Source organism: Oryzias latipes, chromosome 6 (assembly GCF_053564925.1).
Source record: "Oryzias latipes strain Hd-rR chromosome 6, Olatipes_Hd-rR_3.1".
NCBI classification, from domain to species: Eukaryota; Metazoa; Chordata; class Actinopteri; order Beloniformes; family Adrianichthyidae; genus Oryzias; species Oryzias latipes.
In genome coordinates this window covers 14,550,456-14,571,867 of record NC_136242.1, presented here as the reverse complement: position 1 = coordinate 14,571,867, position 21,412 = coordinate 14,550,456, and the positions used below count along the sequence as shown (strand labels likewise).

The following is a 21,412-nucleotide window of genomic DNA, read 5'->3' as shown; positions in this document are numbered from 1 at the left end:
TTGCCACATTGACTAACACGCTTCACCCTGTCAGACATCCTCAATTTCCCTTGATCTTGTTTTTTTGACAGTTTTGACAGCACTACCACAAGGAGTCTTTATGGCCTCCCAAAGGAAAAGCACAGACGCAAGTGCCAACATTGTTAGGTTTTGTTTTAAAACCTGTGTTGCCCCCTGGTAGCTACATGAGGAAAAATGGACTTATCTGTCTGCCTTGTGTGTGTGAACAAAGCCTCTGTCATTCCTGGATTGAAGGTTTTGGTTTTTTTACGTGTGCTGATGGGTTTGAGTGTCAGAGTGTGGTGTATTCAGATATGCGCTGACCCTTTGTGCTGCATTTGTCACTTGTAATCTGCAGTTGGATGCAGATCATTTTTGAATTTGTATCCAACTCGAAAATCAACATGTTGTCTTTTTTTTTTTTATGCAGTATTACGTCAAACAGACATGAAAAATAAGAATTTCTTAAAATGGGAATAAACAGACACTTTATTTGATCATAAATTAAAACACCAATACATTTGTCATTTATTTTCTTTTTTTTATAATATGTTAAGTAGCTGTCCACAGAATTTTACAGCAGCATTTTCTATTCAGGCTACCAGTACTTTTTAAGCACTTTGCAATATTTACAGGTTGTTATTTACCTTTTTCCAATTTTAATGGTGATTTTCCTTAGTAATGTCTTCCATTGTCGTAAAAACCCTACATATGCAAAATTGCCAAGATGATTATTTTAAATTGTTTATAACTATGACATTCCATTTCAGACATTCTTCTTTGACAGACTTTCACACAGTCTGGTGTGTTTTTTACATTTTTTATGGGTGTTGCCACCCAGAAGTGTTGTTGGGAAAGACAGTATTTAGTGGATTTTTATTTTTTATTTTTTTTTATGGCAAAATTACTCTTGGCTGTTTTATGATTTGAGTTTAACTTGCAGTTCAATTTATTTAGAATTTTATGAAAAATAAAGTGCTTTTGTTAATTGCATTTTGGAAAACAACATTATTTTTCATTGTCTGGTATGATTGTGTCCCTGGAGTCATTTGTGACTAATATTGCAGTTCATTTATGAGCCATTTTGTACTGCAACATATTTTAGAGGATTTCTATCCAGGTTTACATGTTTTCTCATATAACTATATACTGTAGCGTCATTCAAGATCAGGATTTATCCAAAATAATGCAATTTTACCACATCACAATGTCTCTTTCTGGTGTCTTTTCTAAGTGTGAATTCAGAGATGCCAGATTTGACTGGTTTAAATAAAATGTACTATTGATTTTTCATAGTTGCCCTCCTCTTCCTCTAAAAATTTACACTCACCTCTGACTCTTATCTCCTATATGACATTTTTGATCTCCAATATTTTTTTGTTATCTCTTGAAATCTTTAAACTTAGATTCCACTTGTATACATTTTTTTAATCTTCATAAGCAAAAATAGCTTCACAACTTTTTTTTCCACAGTGGTGCTACTAAGACATCCTAGATAATCCCTTTAAACAAACAATAAATAAAAAAAAAGACTTTATAAGTTATGAGCCGCAGGATGCCTCTTCTCTCTCTTGCAGTCTTTTGACCTGCCCCTGCGTGGCATTGGTCGAAGAGTCTTTCGTCACACAGCAGTTGAATTCTACAAGGTACTGTACTGGGCTTCCTATCATTCTTTTAATTCTTTTTCTTTATGCCACCTCTTCATCTCAACCTGATCTAACCTGCGGCTCAGAGAAAAGAACAAAAAAAAAGTGTTTGTAGTTATGTGATAACTAGCCAATGAACAGCCACTACTCAAACCCAGTATTGAATATTTGACACATGATCTACACTTGTTTGCCATAATTTTGGTGATACTCCTGTAATCCAGAATTGTTTACAGTATTTTTTCTTCTGCCCTTTAGGCTTTTGTCAAACAGTCTCTGCCTTTTACAAACATACAAGTGTGACCATTTACTGGAAGCCGCTGAACTCATGGCATCATGCCATTAGGCACGTGTATTTATTTTTAAGGTAGACCTTTATTTTCCCACTTACACACTAAATAGTTAAAAATAACTATTTTACCCAACTCTGAGATTTAAAAAAAAAAAAAAAACTTTTTCTGGGTTATTTTAACTTAGGAAAAAATAATGTTATGGTTTAATAAAGCCTGTAAAAATTCCAAAGCAAGAGCATTGAAATCAGAAATTGAAAAGACTAAAACTCCCTTTTGTGAAAAGATCATAAATAACTGGGTCTTACATGAGTTACAGATATGTTTAATCCACTGTACTGGTTGAGAGGTTAACACACATTTCTGTCTTTAAAAGAACAAAAAGAAATAGAATATTTGTATTTTGTCATAGTTCAAGTGGTTACGTGCAGATTGGCACATGGGAAACCAGGGTTAGATTCCCAGGGGGTGCAATGACTATTATCCAGTGTGGATCCCTGGACAAGACCCTTTACGCTGTAACTATGTCGACACAAGTCTGGGTCTCCCTGTGCAGCTCCCCAGCCCAGAATAGGGTTGTGTCCCTGATTCGCTGTGGCTACCCCTGAAGGGATATTCTGAAAGGTGAACAACAACTCTGACTAATTGTGTGTGTGGTTGTGTAGTAGTAGTAGGCTCTCTGTGTTATTTGAAGGACACATTTTATAAAGTTGGTAAAGTTGGAGGTTCCAGTCAAGTCAGCTTTATTTGTCAAACATACTGTATACAGATTAAATGTCTTTCCTCTCAACCCACATTAAAAACAGCTTAAAAAAATAACAATAATGATACTAATAATACTTATAACAACAATCTAAATAGGTCAGTGCAAAGTGGCAATGAGATGGTTTAAAGTTACAGTTTAAAGTGACAGCAGTGCTAAGAAACAGTAAGTAGACAAGTGGGTGATGGCAGTCTTTGGTTAAGAAGATGTTCTGATGCTGGTGGAAACATTTTCAGTTTAAGTTAATAGCAACAGGGGGTGGGGGCAGAGGCAGTAGGGCTGGGAGGGAGTTGAGTTTCCTTATGGCCTGGTGGAGGAAACTGTCCTTGAGTCTGCTGGTTCTGGCCCGGAGACTTTGCAGTCTCCTCCCTGATGGCAGCAGGTTGAAGTGTCTCTGGGATCGATGTGATGGGTCACCTGCAAACCTGATGGCTTTGGGAGAGAGGCGAGAGGGATAAATGTCTGAGAGGGACACCAATGATCTTCTTAGCTGTTTTCACAATGTGCTGCAGAGTCTTCCGTCAAGACGCGGTGCAGGCTCTGTACCAGACGGTGATGCAGCTGGTCAGGATGCTCTCGATGGCCGCCCTGTAGAAGGTCTGCATGATGGGGGGAGGAGCTCTAGCCCTCGCCAGTTTACGGAGGAAGTACAGCTGTTGTTGGGCTTTCTTGGCCAGTGATGCAGTGTTGTGGTTCCAAGACAGGTCTTTGGAGATGTGCACCCCCAGGAACTTGGTGCAGCTCCCCCTTTCCACAGCAGCACCATTGATGATCAGTGGAGCGTGCTGGGTAGGTTCTCCTGAAGTCCACAACCACAATCAACATGCAGGTACTGAACTGCATGCAGGTTTCAATTATTTTTAAACATTTACAAGGCTTATTTTTTATTAAATAAAATACTTAGGAGATTCCTTTTTGGTAGAAGTTTGGAGATTTCATACTGTCTTTTAAGGTTCTTTGGCATGTTCTCCACATGTAGAGTAAATGAAGCCATAACTCTATTGACATACTGCAGAGGTCCCGGGGTCAACATTCTCCATACTCAGATGTTGTCTGTTTGTGCTGCTTGCAGGTCTGTTGTGCCAACAGGGTCTGAGCTCCTTTTCTTCCCTCTTTTGAGGACACTCCCATAACAAGCTGATTAGTTTTGCCCTTGTTGTCACATCACTAAGACCAGACCTGCTATTTTGTTTCCTTTTGTCTGAATCAGAGAAAAGAGCACAGAGAACACTTGTCAGGTCTTCCAAAAATGTCAAGGGGTTCAATGTGCACCCACAATGCATCAGTTTTTTTTAGTAAATAAAGGAAAAAGAAAGGCTAGAAGTTCTCCTGATGCTTCTGTTTGTGTGTTAATTCACATTATTGCTGCTGGTTGGGATGTCTTTTGTGGAGGAAGTATTTCAGGCAAACACACCCGTCACTTTTCTCAACCTAGAAAATAAACTGTCGTTTTTTTGTGATAGTCAACATTTAATTAAAAAACATCTCGAATAGTTAAAAGGAAAAAGTGCTCAAGCATCACACATAAACAGGAAAAACTCACCGAAACACTCGTCAACACTGTTTCCCTCTTTTTGTTGTAAACACTTGCTCTGCTGTTTGTTTACGGCCGCATGCACACGCAAGGCTGGATTTGCTGGATCTCCAGCCGTGGATTTTCCTGGATTGTGTACGTGCCTCAGAATGGGTGAGAGCTGGGTGGTTTGATGGTTTGATGGGATTGTGTTTATTCCTGACATACTCTTTGATGATGTAAATTTGCGAGAGTTGGCCGCTGACCCGCAAATAAAGAAAAAAAAAAGTTGAATCTGCTCTCAGGCAGATTGACATCCAGGCTTTTGGAGAAAAAGTAAATGTTTCCAGTACACTTCTTTGGCCCCAAACAGAGGAAGGCCTTGTTTGTCTGATTGCAGTGATTGCGTCTGTTTCTTTTTTCTTGCGCTGCCTTGTTTTACTACCTTGTCTCTCAGCATCTCCAAGTACATAACACTTTTCATCTGGTTAATTATCAGTAATGTGTGTCGTCCTGTGACCTGAGGCCCCCCCCGTAGTTCCGGGTGTGTGCAGCATCTCTGGCCCCCTTCTAGTCATCTAAGACCTGTAAAAGCCAGCATGGCTTCTGCCTGACAGACCCTAAATGAGCTCCTCCTTTCAGCCGAGCAGAAGATGAAAACACGAGAAGCCACTGTAGCACCACAGGAGGTTAGACAGGCAGACACATGAATCATGGGATGTTCTCTTTTTACTCAGCAAACATTATGAAGCCAAGCCTTCAACAAATTTTGGTTTCTGTTTTTACATTTCCTGTGTTGTTCTGTAATCTTTTTTTTAACCCTTGTGCTATCCTAGGCACTTTAACATTGGGAGTTGGGTCATCTAGACCCACTAGACAGTGCTCTGAACCTTTTTTCTTCAATGATTTGTGATCTTCACTGGTGTCCATGGATTACATGAAATCTTTCCACCTTTATCCACCTTTGTCATAGTAGGGAGAACACATCAATGTAAGGATGGGGTCATCTAAGATAGCACAAGGGTTAAGTAGAGAACAGAAAATGTTATTTTTTGCTGTTTAGTTATGCTAAAGTCTTAAAAAAAATCCCCAAAATGTTTTTGATTTGATTTGAAATGGTTTATTTCAAGCAATTAAGTAGAAATAATACACAACAGCAATATAAACATCAGTTATACATTCATACAGTAACTAATCAAACTCAAATCCAAAGTGACATCAAAATGTCACTTTGGTAATGTCACTTGTCACTTGTGGTGAAAGCCACACTTTCATCCCAATACACAAACGTACAAATGCTGTCTTGTGATTGGACAGACAGACAGACAGAACTTTAATAGATTTGTTACCATGGCTCCAAAAACAAGAACAGGTAATAAATAGCACTAACATATACACCAATGAACACAATTAAGTGTCCACTGTCCAAAAACAAAAAATAGAAATTTCTATTTCTACACAAAACAGATTTAAAATGATTTTTATTGGGATAAAACGGACAGCAGAGTTTGCTATCATGGGTAATTTAGATTTATTTATGTTATTTACCCACTTTGTACTCTTTAATAAAAGCTTTAGTTAAAGAAGCATTTTTGAATAATCTCTGCTGTTTTCTCTTTTGTTTTTCTTGGGCTCTAACTATTGGTAGCTTTTTAATAGAGAAGACCAAAAAGTCATCTCATGGGATTTGAATGATGTAGTACAGTCAGCCTTCTCTACGTAGTTTTTATATATTATTTCAGTTCAATGTAGATTTAACTTTTTTTTCTATTATTATTTAACTAAATTCTTGTAACCTTCACAATTTTCTTGACCTATTTTACAGATCTGTAACAACCCAGTGTTAAGCTACGTACACACCGGACATGTGACATGTAGCCCACTGTGTTCACACTGAACAGGCTGTGTTCTTTTAAAAACACTTTAACGATTTATCTTCTGATTCTTACTAAGCAGGCTTCCATTTCACTCTTCTTTTGTTCACTGGAATCAAGACTTTCGAAGCTTTTCATATAGATCATATATGCACTGTAGAGGGACAGGAAACTTTGAAAAGGGGGCAAATGGGAACCGTTGCTCCTCTCAGCTCAAAGTGTTGTGCAACAAACATGTCAAACAACAGACCAAAACTCTGAATTTTTCAGAAACAAGCCAACCGATCAATTCCGATGCATAGCATGAAACAATGTTAAGACTATTTTTTCAATCTATGAGTTCTTCAAAAAGAATTACCTCTTGCCATAGCATAGATCAGCATGGATTTTGGCTAAAGGCCAGGGAGCTGAGGGCCCAGATTGGCCGGCCTACACAATAATTTGACATTAAAAATGAACATATTTGTTATTTTTGCAGTGTTTAAAAAAAATAGTCCTGATGAATTCTAAATCTTTTTCGATAATGATACTAAAATTGGAGGGAATAACTTTTTGCTGATGGGGCCACGTTGCAAACACATGGGGAGCCGGTGGGATTTTTAACAACTCTGCAACAGAACAAGATCACAACAATTATTGCCCACTGGAACCACATTTACTGCCAAAGCCAAAAAAGGAGAAGGAGAAGTCTTTTCTTTTTACGGTGTGTACATCCCACCCCAGGGCAAAAAGACATTTTCACAGAGCACTTCATTAAAGAGCAGCTTTTACGGGGGCTTGACACTGGTTCTTCTGTATTAATGAAAGCCCTCTTGCTGATCTTATATGGGGTGGGAGGGTTCACTCCACCTCTGCTTCAGATGATTCTGAGAATGGGACAGGGGGCTTTGTGGTGAACAGCAGTGAATGAGCAGGGGGGGGGGGTGTTCAGCTTTATGGCCTATTGCTGGGAGTAGAGAAGTCAAACCCCTCTGTAGGAGAGAATTATAAGATTGAAGCAGAGCAAAAAAAGAAGGGAAAACATGTTTTTTTGGTATCTCCTCATTATTTTCTTGTTTGGCTGGATTAGTGTTGGTGAGTAGTATCCAGAGTTCAGACATGGATATATGAAGCTGAAATTCATGTTTGGTTGGAAAGCTGCTGGTAAAAAACTTCAGCAAATCATGAGAAAACATGAAGATTCACGACCAGCTCTGCAACATATTTGGTAATATATTTGGCATATTTTTTTCTGTCACTAAAATGTGAAACGACCAATGTTGTTCTGTTAATGTGAAATAAATGTTCATCTATGTAAGTTTAAGCCTAAAATAGTTACTGTACTGATAAATTCTGTTCCTCTGAGCGCATCCTGTTACCTTAAAGTCCCACTCTGATCATCTTTTGATCCACTGTGAAAGCGTTCCCACTGGTCTTTCAATTATGATTATGATTTTTAGCCCAAATAAAAAACCTGGGTTGTTTTCTGGGACATTTTTCCTGCAGAGCGGCGGGAGTTTATTAATTGAAACTATCTCATAAAAAAATGTATTGCACATGTTTTTGTGGATTTCATCAAATGGTTTTAAAGTCTCATTTTTCAAAAGAAATGTCAAATTCTTTGATGTAGCGGGCTTTTCAGGGTTAATAGGAATTCAAACATCAAAACAAAATGTGATCAGAATGGATTTACTTTCTAAATACTAATAAATGTTCACCCAAAACATACAAGTGTATAGACATATTTATAAGATTGACATATTTAAAAAAAGATATATCCATTAATAAAAGACAAAGCTGTTTAATTTAGCATTGACAAAAATGTGTTCACTGTGTTTTCGTCACATTTCTTCTTTACTTTGTTCAGCTATCAAAGCTGCAGTCTCGCTTTAGGAATTCAGTGATGCATGAAAAAAAAACAACTTTCCAGTTTCTGGTAACTAAGCAAATATGCTCTTTTGTTTGTCTAATATGAGTTCACCAGAGACTCTTTTAGCTGTGAGATCTGAGGACTATACTTGTTTAAGATGCTTAAACATTTGTTTATACCTCTAAAAACTGAAAGTGAGCCACGGCCAGTTTGCAAATTTAGGTGTAAAAGCAAACCTCCTCCTTGGCCTGTGCTTTAATCCTGAGAGTTTTTGCTTTAACTTTGGCAAAAGCACCATCGGACTCAGCCCGGTCCTTATTTGGAGGATTCCCAGTACTGGTATAGATGCTCCCCTGTCTATTAGAGGAGTGCCTTTCTCTCAGCAGTATTGAAAACACCTGGATAAATATTCTCCATGGTCTTCTGTGTGTGCTTTGCTCCACATTCTCCTCCCTTTTCTGCTGTACAGGGCTCTGTTTCTTCTTCAGACCTGTTAATGAAAATAGGAATCTGTAACAGCACCTGAGCGGGGCTGTTTGTTCAGCCCAAGCTCGCTCTTTTTTTTTTTTTCTCCTTTTGGCCTTTCACGGCTCTTCTGGTCCTCTTTCTTTGCTCAAGCCTCTCTGCTCTCGTGGTCTCAGGTTTTCAAATAGGCCAGCCATGTTGTTTGAAGTGGGTTGGAGGGGGTTTATTCAGGTGTGGCGAGTTTGACGACCAGTGTTGCCACCACCCAGCCTCTGATGTTATGTCCATCCACAGCCAGGTGCTTTAGCTCTGTCAGAGAGCCCAGTGTTCCAGACCCCAACATGAATAGAGGGCCCATTGATGGAGCTCATCGGTGGGGCTGTGCGGTTTCTCCTTTCTTTACACGCTGAAGCAGGGATATACAGTGGGGCTGGGCGTTAACCCCACAGCTGAGGAAAGTGGAGATAGGACTTTCTGACACACAGGGGAATTTATATTACTCTGCATGTATTTGAGCGCGTCCACGTGTCCCCTCAGACCACCCTGGCTAAGTGCCGGACCCACCTGTCTGAATGGACCTCACTTTGTGTGATTGAAGTAGGGATGTGTTTAGGCTGGCAGGGGTCCAGCTGCGCCTTCCTGCTTCTTTTCAAGAATATAGCTGCACGAGATGAAGTGGTTTGGCTTAACCTGCATTTACTACCTCTGTGATTTTACCATCCTGACTTTTTTGTCCTTCAAAACTCTACAAAACCGTGGATGAAAAGGCACAAAGTTAAATAGAAGCTGTCCTTTAACCTGGTTAAGGGTTCCAGTCAGATCAGATGATTTCAAATTTGTTACAAGTAGAAAATATATATATAGTGAGCTTTTGACAAAAGCAGTTCTAATCTGTATAAAAGTCTGTCTGTTTTTGAGAAAAAATACTATTTGTTTAGTTTTTTTATGTGATCAAGTGTGGTAGTGGTCTTTTGGTCTGTGTGTCTTTAACTGTGTATAATTTGATAAACGCATTTCTTAGATCACATCTCATTAGCAGGATCTAAAAAAATTTAATACCACATTTTTTCCATTATTTGTCCATTATTTCTGCCCTGTAGTTCATCACCATTCCACTAGGGGCAATATAAGGGGTTTTCAAATGTTTTGATAAGAATTTATAAACTGATATCACATTTAAATGTTAAGGAAGTTTATATTAAAAAGATTATTTTTACTTGAAAAAAATATGAAATTTATTAAATTCACTAATTTGTTAACCCCTCACTTCCTAGTGGGAACAAATCATGATTTTCTGTCATTTCTTTAATTTTTCAGGTTTTTTTCAAGAAGCAAAATAAAAAAAACAAAATACTTGAATGAAGGAACGAAATAGTACAAAAAAAAGTTTTAAGTTACCATTTTCTTCCCCTCCCTTTACCTTTCCTCTCCTTTTCTTCCAATTTACCCATTCTTTCCTTTTTTCCCTTCTTTTAGAGTCTTTTATTCTGTTCTTGTTTTCCCTATTTTTTTCTGTCTTCCGGCACTTTTGGAAGTTTGGCAACAACCTGGCTTTCTCTTTGCCTTTCCCTCTTTTCACAGCTGCTCGATCACTCTGCTTCATTTGATCGCCTTTTTTAAAATGACTTTGAATCATCATTTAATCTCTGCCAGTGTTGCCAGATAGAGTCATGGTTTTCCAGCCTAAAAGTCATCTAAAGACCCCCAGACCCAACAAAAAGAACACCCAAAATATGAATGAGGTGATTAATTAGCAAAAAATAATAATCCATTATTTATTAATTTCTGATTTGGTTGAGAGTCCAACTTTAACACATTTTTAATGATATTACATCCACCATTCTTGCAGACAGTCAGAGAAAAACATGAAATAATGGACTCCTATTGAACTTTACTAACAACCACTGATGTTTTGCTCAAATATTAGAAAGCAATAAAAAAAGGAAAGTGAAAAAACCCCACATATAACTAAACATAAGGAGTCCTAGTTTACCTTATTAGCCAATCATCCACAAAAGTGGAAAATGTTCTTGTATTTTTACTTTTTATGAATTTAGGTGAGGTAAAATATAAGCTAATCTCCTTGTAAAGCATAATGAAGAGTCAATTGATTTTAAAAACCTGTTCTTGTGAAAATACAATTTCTAAGTATTAAGAAAGCATTAAGAACTTAATTAAATATCATCTGTGACGAATCCAAAAAATATTTGTTGTTTTTTTCCCAGCACCAACAGTTAAAATCCTCCCAAACATGCATATAAGCGTTTTTATGTCACAAAAAGCCCTGTTGTTTTCTGCCTCATTCTGTTTTCATGTCAGATCTGAACACTAAAGAAACAAAATACATTACCTATTACTTAGAAAGGGAGGACGTGGAATAAAAATGCCTAAAATGCAAAAAAACGCTGAGTAGCCTAAACTAAAGGAAGAATCAACCCGGCTTCACAAAGGATTGCGTAACCTCTGGAGTAGCAGAGCTCGCAGCCTGTACTGACATTTAACACAAAGATGCAAAATAAAGCAAATTTGAGGATAAAAATGATTAAAATAAATAGAATCAAATATGTAAATTAACTTTGTGGAACAGGTTAGTGAACACATTTATTTTATTATCAGTAGGCTTTAGATCTAATGACAGTATGATGACAGGTGAAGCAGCTGCCTGCCTAGACACCCCCCCCCCCCCCTCCCTCTTGGAACATGTTTCAACCAGGAACTAAAAAAAACAAAACAATTCCAAACCCGTCCAAAGTATGTCCATCCACCTAAAGCCATTTTTGCTGGCAAAGTCAGAATAAACAGGCCAGTCTGACAATGCTGCCTCAGCTCGCTAACTTGACAGTCTCTTGACTTACTGTTGTCTGGAATATACCATTGCTGCAGAAGGATGGGGGGGACAAAACACTTTTACATTATCAGTCTTATGCCAGTTCAGTGATTTGGGCTGTTTTTTTCATGACAGAGTTAAATAATGAAGGGCATAACATTTATTTTTGACACTTTTATTAAGTGCTCATTTTAGGGAACCCCTAGAATGTTGAGGGCCCTATGCAGGCGATTGCCTACCTCTGCTTAATGGTAAGTCCGCCTCTGCACGGGGGTGGGTGGGGTGATTCGTGGATTCTGCGTATTTGCGCGAATACGGGGGAACGCTGTACCTATTTTAAAGAAAGTTGTTCCTTAGAAAGCCTGATGTGGTGTAGAATTAAATCTGACTACAGCCTTTTGTTCGTGACGGCAAACTCTTCTGAGAATGGCTTTTGCTTCCTCTTAGTACATGCCAAGGTTATTAGAATTGGATTTCTCTGGAAAAAAAGTTCATCTTTTCAGCTAAATGGTCTTCGTACCACTGTGAGGAGCGGCGGTCTTTCAGGCGACAGCCGCCGCAGCCCAACTCGCTTTCAGTTTCACCACAGAGAGTTCACGGGAATGTGACACGCTCTTTTCTGCTCAGAAAACGGCAGCCGCAGGAGCAACTTTATCTGCGTTTCTGACTAGATTTGACTGACTAGTTTATCAGGGGCCCTTTCAACTGCACAGAGGCAGAGATGAGCAACCAAGAGGCTGACAGTAGCAGAAAGTTCAGTGTTGCTCCAGACATTTTGTTTGTCACTGCATGAATCAGGCAGGGCTGTAAACGGCTCTTGACCACATGTTTTCAAGTAACGAAACGAGGATTTAAAAAACTGTAAATCATGGAAAGGGATCAGCTACCCTTACCCCTATTCCCTCAGTGTGTTTTTTTTCCACCGCTGTTAATAGAAGCCATACAGAGCTGAGACCATAATGAAAGACCCCCCAGTGGCAGCAACATTAAGTGAGACTAATAACCTCCTCACTCAGTCTCTGCTGGCGCTGAAAGGCCAGTCTCTTTGTACTGTAAGTGTATATGTGCTGTAAAGTCTTTTCCAGCCCACCTCCTGTATTTTATAGTTGTATTTATTCTTTTCAATCAAAACCCAATACTGGAGTCATGTTTGTGGAGAAAAGTCTTCCTGGTTCTGTCAAAAGTTTCAAAATCTAACATAAAAAATCAATTTGCATTCACAGAACTTTTTAATTATCTTGATGGTTTTTGAAAGAAAAAACATTTTTTTTACTACTAACACAAAATGGGGAAAAAAAAGTTTACAGCTACCTTAGTAGTCTTTTAGAGATCTGCAGGTTGAAATGTGTCATGTACTAGATTAGTACTCTCCGGAGTATATTTTAAAAATTGCAAAGCATAAAATATGGGTGCACACTCGTCTTATACTTTATTTAAAAAAAAGTATATCTGTCATTACAACTTTCAATAGCAATATCAATAGATTTAAAGACCCGCTATCCTGAAAATTGTGTCTTTGTTTTTTTTTTATCATGTTCTGGAGATAAAAAGAAAATTACACTTAAAAGTGCATCTCTGATTATTTCTTTCTTCAAATTGTTTTGAAACAGGAGCAAACAAAAATAGGCCATTTGAAAATGTAATTTGCCATTTTTGTTGCACCGCTAATGTTAGGTCGAGGTAGTGAGCGCCAGTAAGCTAGCGAGAGAGTGTAAACAAAGGGATGACGGGAAATGCGGAAAAGCTTACTATGCACCAACAGTTCCACCCACAACTCGGAGGTGAATTTCTAATGAACTACTGCCACACTGCAGAAACTATGTTCTGGAAAATGACACGTTTTTTTGATTTTGGCGAAAAACAGCATAATCATAATTAAAAGAGCACTGGGGAACACTTACAGTAGATCACAAGATGATCACAGTAGGAATTTAAGCTGTGATGTTGAGGAAAAACTGGGGCTGTCATATTATGGGGTTAATCAAGACAAATGAATTATAGACAAGTTAGTGAGTTGTTTTTTTTTCCACGTTATTCTCATTTTTAATTTCTGAATATTGTCGAGTTCTCAAATATAAAAAAAGGGTCCAACTGTTTACTTGCATGAACGTTTTATTTGAAATCAGCGGTAAACATTGGTCTCGGTGTCCCTGAATGCAGCGCGCTGGTTCCTGCTGTGATGTCATCATTGTGTGACTCATGAGTTCTTGACAGAATTAAGCCCAAAAAATGCCGTAAAGCCACAACTATTACCTATTATTACGGGAAAAAGCCCAACGAGGTGTTTGGTATCATAAATTAATGGACAGCTGTGGAATAAGGTATGTCAACATATGTAATATGGTCATAATAAGAACTTTGTTACTTTGCTACTGTTTATTGATTTGTTAAATTAGAGCACTCTGAACCTGATGTTTTGTTTTAATTATTGTTTGATTCTTTCTCAATTGTTTGGAATTGAAAAAAAACCCTCATTAGTGTAAAAGTACAGGCTGGAAGTCTGTTATTTTTAGGAAAACCTCATAAAGCCACTTTTTAAATTGCATTTTGATCTTTTATCGTGCCACAATGTCACCATTTTAAATGAAAATACCTTAAAAGGAGGCTTTTTACAGCAATTATTAGGTTTGATTAAAAATAGATTAATTAAAATAATTCATTATTTCCAGGTTAATGATTAAGTAATCGCACAAAAATATTAATCGCATGTCAACAGTAGAAAAATACAACACAAATGAAAACTAAATAGCTCCAGAAAAAAGGTTATGTTTGTTTAACAGTTCAGAAGTCAAACACAGGTTAGAAGAATGTGACAAACCTGCAGACACTAATCAGGCAAAAGGCCAGGACAAGTTTTTGAGAAGTTATTCCTATATACCTTTAAATAAAATCTAAAATAAAAGTGGTTCAAACAGGTTGTGTGAGAAATTTCTCCGATAAAGATCTATTGTAGGAGTTTCAGTGAGGCTTTAAAGCAAATTCTGCTGAAGGTTATCAGTCATAGTCAGCCTCTGCGTTTGTTTTGAATTCTAAGAAGTCATTTTTTTCTTTTTTGTTTGTCATTGTGATCTATGAAAGTTTTAACCATTGAGTGACTTGTTGGTTTGGACTTCAGGGCCACCGTCCTTTCTTGGCTGCTGACTTTACACTGTTCTTTCTTTGTTTCTATTTAAAGCTGCATCCTAGGTGAGTCTAGCCACAAAGATTTGTGGGAAAGTGAAGAAACTATAAATAAAGTAATGTGATATCCTAATCCCTAAATAGATGTACTATATATCAAATTTCAAATCTATATTGAGGTTACTATAGTTACAGATCCAGGGCAAATTATTGAGGTCTTGGTTGGGAGAATTCTGGTAATTATGTTTTCAGAGAGAAAAACTGAGTTGATTTTCTTTTGTTTCTGTTTATATTAAAGTTTTTATTTTTTTTAATTCAATAAATGATTACTCAATTTAATGTCAGGTCCATAAGTAATGGAAGAAAAATAATCAAGGAATTTCTCAACTGTAAGACTCAACATCTGATCCAAAACTATGCAACAAGTTATCCAAAAGGAAAACTTTACATCCATTTTTATATTTCAGTCCAATTTATAGATCAAAATGTATGCAATTAAAAACCACTGGATCCTATAGATCCAGAGGTTTTGGTTTTTGCAGACTCTTGTTTTTACTTGCGATCCTTTGAGTTCCTAAAAAGGCAGAGACTTCAGTTGTAAGAATTTTTAAGGCTCCTCCCTGTTCTGTTTCAGGAATCAAACACCTACTCCACCATCAGGTTTAGACTTAAATCTTTCACTTTTTTAGTAAAGTCTGACTGAAATAAACCAGAACCTTTTTTTTAAAATTAGATCCAGTCATCTGTAGAGCATCTCTCTGCACTGTTTTCATTCAATCTCTCCACATAAACATTTTATAGCACGTGCCTATACATTTTTTAGATATGTTTTTACATTTTCTCCAAAGAGCTATGACTTATTTATGCTCATTTTTAGTTTTCCTTTAAGCCCTTGATGCTTCTTGATGCAAATGTGCATCAAACCACTTCAGCTCCAAACACTTGAAAGCAAAAACATACTTTTTTATAGCTGGAAATTAATTCATTTTTTTTCTAGACTTTAGAATTCACTTTGCTCAAAATATCTGGAATAAATCAAATGTACCTTTCAAATGTAAAATAAAAAAACTTATTTTAGAAGAATTGCAAACTTTAGCAGAAAAGAAACTTTTGTACATTTTTATACATGGCTTGCCATGTTTACTGTATATGTATAGTTGTATACAGTTGTCTCTTTTTGTGTTTCTTTTATGTGAAATAAAGAAGTTCTACTAAGTCCAGCCTCAACAGTGTTTGGAGGAGGGGGGACTTAGTGTCCACATGAAATAAAATCCCCTCGGTCACCAGCAGGCTGTGGTGTTGCAACACCAGGAGATTTCTTGCCTTTGGACAAATTCAGTATTGGATTAATTTGATTTAAGTGTCTCAAAAAGGTCAGTTAGCTATAAATATATTAGTTGAATTAATTAGATGTTAGCATATCAGTTGTTACTTTTGTAATTGTTTCTAATTTTTTGTATTTTTAATTTAGGTTTTTGTTGTACTAATAACGGATGGAAAAGTTGCAGCTAAAAATGCAATTATATCAAGTATTTGATACATGACTTCTCCTTTATTGTTTTCAAGTTTTCTAGTATTTCTGTACGTTTAATGATCAAAAATGACCTAAAAATGAAGGATTGCTAAGAAAAAAAACCTGTTTTCCGAACATGCATGTCTCCTCCATGAGTCATAATATTATTTACACTTTTCTCCTGACAGTAAGTCAAGTCCCCTTCCCTTTCTCTCCCCCCTCCCTCTGTCTCTTTGGCCTCACTACACACTAGGAGTTGTCAGTTTCAGGAAATGCGCTGCTCTCTGTTGGGAAGTGAGCTGGTATCTGCCTTTAGGCCAATCCCCGTTCCTTTCCTTTCCTCTTTTTTTCTTTCTTTCTTTTTTTAAAATATTTTTATCAAGCGTTTACGAGAAGCAGAGCTTCTCTTGCTTTCAATCTCTGTACTTTTTTTTTTTTGTTCTCACTGCAGCATTTTTGTGCATAAATGTGTCACTAAGTGAGAAAAGTTGCACGCTCATAAACAAAGTCAGAGTGAGCATTGTTCTTTTCTCCCGGGAATCCCAAAACTTGTACGGTAAAATTGCTATTGCAGATCGCTACCTTCACCCCTCCCTGAAAACACACTCGAGGCAGGCATGTCTTTCCCCTCTTGTAGTTTCAGAAATGCCTGGAGCTCTGCGTGATCTGTTGAAGTGTGTGCAAAAAGGCAATGAAAACAAAGCTGGGGGGGGGGCTTGAGTTGCAGGCTGTGCATGCATGCATGTGTGCAGAGGCGCAAGGAGAGCTGTTCAGCGCAAACAGGATATTGTAGAACACGGGGCCACAGATTCTTCCAGCAGCATTTTGCCTCTGTGTGTCCACAGACAGCCTGACAACAAGCAGGTGGCAAACCCACCGTTCACGAACAACAAACCATGAAAAAGACCTCCCGGCTCATCTATCCTGCTTGTGTTTCTGCCATTGTTCCACTTAAGACATCATTTTAGAAAATGACGTTTTATTTTTCTACACATGATGTAAACAATTACTGGCACTTCCTGTTGAAGATGCCGTTTTCTTTAGAGAGGAAGCATAAAAACTATAGGAGCGATGGGAGGGCTGAGGGGGATTCACCTCGTGTTTGAGACTTGAAGACGTGTTTGAAAGGGGCGCAGTGTGATGTGAGGAGGGACTCGTCTCGCAAGGTTGTGAGGCGCATTAAAACAGGCTGTTTGTCAAGTGCCCCCGCCGGCAGCACCCATCCACCCTCTCCACACGGGGCCGAGCGTGTCCTCCTGCAGGAATCCATGCACGTCCTATTCTCAGCAAACATCCAGTCCGGGAGACCTGATAGAGTTCTGTGTTTAAAAGGGAGAAAAAGGCACACAAAAAAAAGCTACTTACACTGGAAAACTGAATCTTACAAAGTAAAAAGACCAGTTATTCAAGAAAAAAAAATCCTTTAATTTCTGTCTTGCAAGAAATATAATCATAGCAAGAAAGTTTTTGAAACAGCAAAATAATCTTAGTTTGAGAAAATGAATTTTTCTCAAACCATTTTTCTTACCCCATTGGAGGATGGTTTTGCCTATTTAAAGAAAATCTGCCAGTGGCCTGTTTTTACAATGCACAGCTGGCAAAAGCTCAACCATTCTATTTTATAATATTGTTTGTTGAGCTACAAGAAAATGTTGGAATTTTAATTCTAAAGCAATTACAATCTGTCCTGATCTGTCAAAAACCATCAAAAAGTTTGCAAAAAATATTCAATGCTTATTTTATCTTGTTTTAAATCATTCAAAACTTATGGCTTGTATTGGAAAGGTTAACTAATATAATCCAACAGATTATAAGAATAAACAAGCTAATCTATTAATGTTGAGTCCATTGTTTTGTACATGTACTGGTGTGAACCACATCAAAGAGACGTTTCCATGAGTTTCAATTAAAACGACAAGTCCCAGCCCTGCGTCCCGTTTTAACCACGCCGTGACCTTTTTCTTTTTAATATTGCGCCTTTCTTCATGTTTGCTCGCTTATGACTGATGAAAGATGAACCCATCCCTTTGCCCTTGCTCGGGAGTGGATTCATACTAACCCCCAAGCAGGGAAAAGCAATAGGAAGCCAAAGCAATAAAAGGCTTTGACATTGATGGGCCTATTTCCCAAACACTTAGGACGTGGAGTCTGGCTGGAGGGGCCGGGGCTCCACTGCTTATTGCTGTGTCTGACAAGAGTCTCCACGCCACAGAGAGGGTCGACGTTTGGTCTGGGCCCTTAGCTCCTGACTATGTCTGTCTGTGTGTGTGTGAGGAATTTCTGTGTGTGTGTCAACAGCCCTCAGTGAACACCCGTCACTTTGTTGACGTAAACACAGAAACCTGTTACCCAACGCACTTATAGTGATACTGCTAAATATCTATTGAACATTACAAGGGAGAAAAAAAAGGTTTTTTTTATTTATGCAGAAAGCGATTAAGTAATGTGTCATTTTGGAATGTCTAAAGTTTTTTTTTCAAAGAAACTTTATTTGTAGCAAAGCCTTAACACTGAGGAACTGTAGGGTGCTTTAGGGGGTTTAAATAAATGTTGGACGAATTTAAACAATAAGAAAACCTCCTTCCCTTAACCTCTTAAGACCCGCGAGCTAAAATTTGAGCTAATACTCCAAAAATGTAGTCACAGATCTTGAGTTAAGCAAAATCAACTACAGTGGTAATATAACCCAAAATGTGGTGATCACGCATGTGAACACCAGGTCTTAAGAGGGTAAATTTGTCCAAAATTGAGTATTTTGTGCTCTAAAATGAGCCTTTTGTGCACTCAAATTAGCATTTTTTGCAAACAAATTAGGATTTTGCGTTCATAAATTAGCATTTTAGTATCTTAATTTGTTACTGCTAAATTGTGTGCACAAAATACAAAATTGTTGTCACAAATTGAAAATTTGAGCGGACAAAAAATTAATTCCTAGCCCACCAATATAAAAACATTTCTTTATTTGTTTCTTCAATCCCTATGACTAATTTGTGCACACAAAAAACTAATTTAATTAATATTGTTTTGCCAATAAAAGGCTCATTTGTGTGCACAAAAATACTGTGTCCACTAAATATTATTTTGAGGGACTTGCTTTTGTTTTTAATATCCATGTTTCCATATAAGATAACAAATTAGAAAATATATTAACAGTGCACCAGAACTTTAATTAGAAAAGTAAGGGTGATAAAATAGAAGCTGATTTTTGTGGTATTTGGTAGACTTATAGAAATCTAGAAAAATACATTAAAAATCAAAAGTTTATTAAACCTGCTTTGTTCAGTTCATCAACTTTCTAAAGTTTCACACACACACACACACACACACACACACACACACACACACACACACTTTTGTCCACGTTCCTCGGTTTGACTGGATTAGAGTCCGGCGTAAGGCTGCTACCCATTCCAGCGGATTGCTCATGACAGGCCCTTATGCAGACACCTTGACTGCCATATGCAATTACTTTAAATACACAAGAGAGGCCCATAACTGGGCTGACCTGTGGGAGGGTGAGAGTTAGCAAGAGGGGGTCAAGAGACATAATGGGAGGGGCGGAGAAAAAGTGGTTAAAAATCTGGAGCAGTTTTTGTTTATTGTGAGGAAGACTTTCAGGCGTTTTATGCTGAAAGGGACATGAGGCTCTGTTTAAAGTTTAATACCAGAGCTTTGGTTTCACTGTAACCTGTAGTTTATTAAAGTAAATGCTGTGTTTTCAATGTTTGCAGAGCTGAAAGTGGTCGCCGTCTACAGTACACCTGTATGTGCCTCTGACAGGGACAGATCTGACAGCTGTCGCCGCCCCTCCATCCCCTCAATGAGTGTTGATCAGGTTTTCATCCAAATTCATAGCAGTTCTAATATACCCGTCGTCCTCACTGCTGGGTCTGCTCTATTTCAAGGCAGATGCCGATGGAACTTGAAAAGAGCAAATATGGTTGCAGACTGAAGTGAAGTTTGCAAAATCTGAGTGAAGAAGAGAGCAACACTGACTTGATGTGTGTTTTAGAGTCAGAACACTCAGTCTGTTTGTTGCCTTTTGGCTAAAAGGTTTATTTGACAACAATATATAGTTTTTAAGTCCCTCCACTTTTTTTCATTTTGAAATCAAAATTGCTTGTTTACTCTGCAAAGACTGAACCGTAAGTAAGTAAAAAGAGCCATATTATTTCAAGAAAAAAAGTCATTTTTTTCTGTCTTACAGGAAAAAGAATCTTATTAAGTAATATTTTCAAACGCAAAATAGCCTTAGTTTAAGAAAATTATGTGACTGAATTTTTTTCTCAAAATAGGAATTCTCTGTGAGACCTTTTTCCTATCCCACTGGCAGATTTTTTTGCTTATATGAAGACCCACTCCAAAGAAAATTGTATTTTTGGTGTTTTTAACATGTGCTTGCACTGTTTTTCTCATGATGGAGGACATATATACAGAATATTAAGATTAAAATTGTATTTCTGGGTATTTCTTTATTCAAATTGTCATGAATCAGTAGCAGACAAAAAAATGCAGTTTGAAAAGGAGTGCGTTTGTGACATGGAAAATATTCTGGGCGGGCCACAAGGTTCCCGCTCCCCTCTACTAAGACGGCTAGTTTCTTGTGCGTCTTCATTCTCCTCGCCTGAGCTCGCTTCTGGTGTAAAACTCAATGGCTGGATAGCTCCAATATTGCTGGCCATTTTTGTTGGACTGATAATGTTAGGTTGGGGGTGTGAGAGACTGTAAGCTAGCGGGAGAGCATGTGAACATATAGGTGATGGGAAATGGGGGGACAACTTATTCCGCGCAAATAGTCCTTTCCGCACCTGAGAGTCAAATGTCTAATGGACTACTGCCGCTCGGCAAATCAAATCAAATCAAATCAAACTTTATTTATAAATAAGCACTTCTCATACCTGGCGTTAACATTTAAAACAAAACAGAAAAACAACACAATGTTACAATAAAAACACCACCCACCCTTCCCACCCTCCTCTGTTAACACGTAGGACCCATGACCCCACACAATGAATAATTATGAAAGTAACTTCTAAAAAAAATGTAAAGGCTTGGCTCTGCTGTGAGGAAAGAGTATTTGGGAATCTCTTCATACCAGGAGCCAGCTCGGCCGTAGGAACATCACTGCAGTGCCCAGCCAGACTGGGACAGCAACGGGGTCCACTCTATGGCAAGCACCCTGGCAGAAAAGATCCCCACAAGAAATAATGGAGCTAAATTTATAAGAATATGCTAGAATTAATTACTTAAGATGTATATAAAAAACACAACATTTATAATAAGATTAAGTGCATAAATCAAAATTAAATATGTAAAACTAATAGAATATATAAGCAGATAAGATCAACTAAAGGCAAAATTAAAAAGGTGGGTCTTGAGCCTCAGAAACTATCTCCTTGAAAACATGACAGATTTTTTTTTATTATAGCTAAAGCCGATATGATCATAGTTAACGCTTTGAAAACAAATCAAAAGAAGAACCTATTTTGATTCTACCTACTTCTAGGGAACCTGCGGTGTCGAAATAACAGATATTTTTTATTGATTGACAC

General features: G+C 37.7%; 1 protein-coding gene across 7 annotated transcripts in view; it reads left to right on the top strand.

Annotated features, from left to right (window-relative positions):
- Window positions 1-21,412, top strand: part of kcnq1.2 (potassium voltage-gated channel, KQT-like subfamily, member 1.2) — a 201,959-nt gene that overhangs the window by 49,974 nt on the left and 130,573 nt on the right. For 4 of the 7 annotated variants that reach the window (XM_078949286.1, XM_078949285.1, XM_078949289.1 and 1 more), the window contains one exon: window positions 1,578-1,646. The exons of 2 other annotated variants lie outside the window; for them this stretch is intronic. In XM_078949286.1, the coding sequence (XP_078805412.1) occupies window positions 1,578-1,646 (69 nt within the window). Of the gene's footprint in view, window positions 1-71; window positions 511-1,577; window positions 1,647-21,412 lie in introns of those variants that run through there. One more of the 7 variants, XM_020703847.3, reaches the window with a different exon arrangement.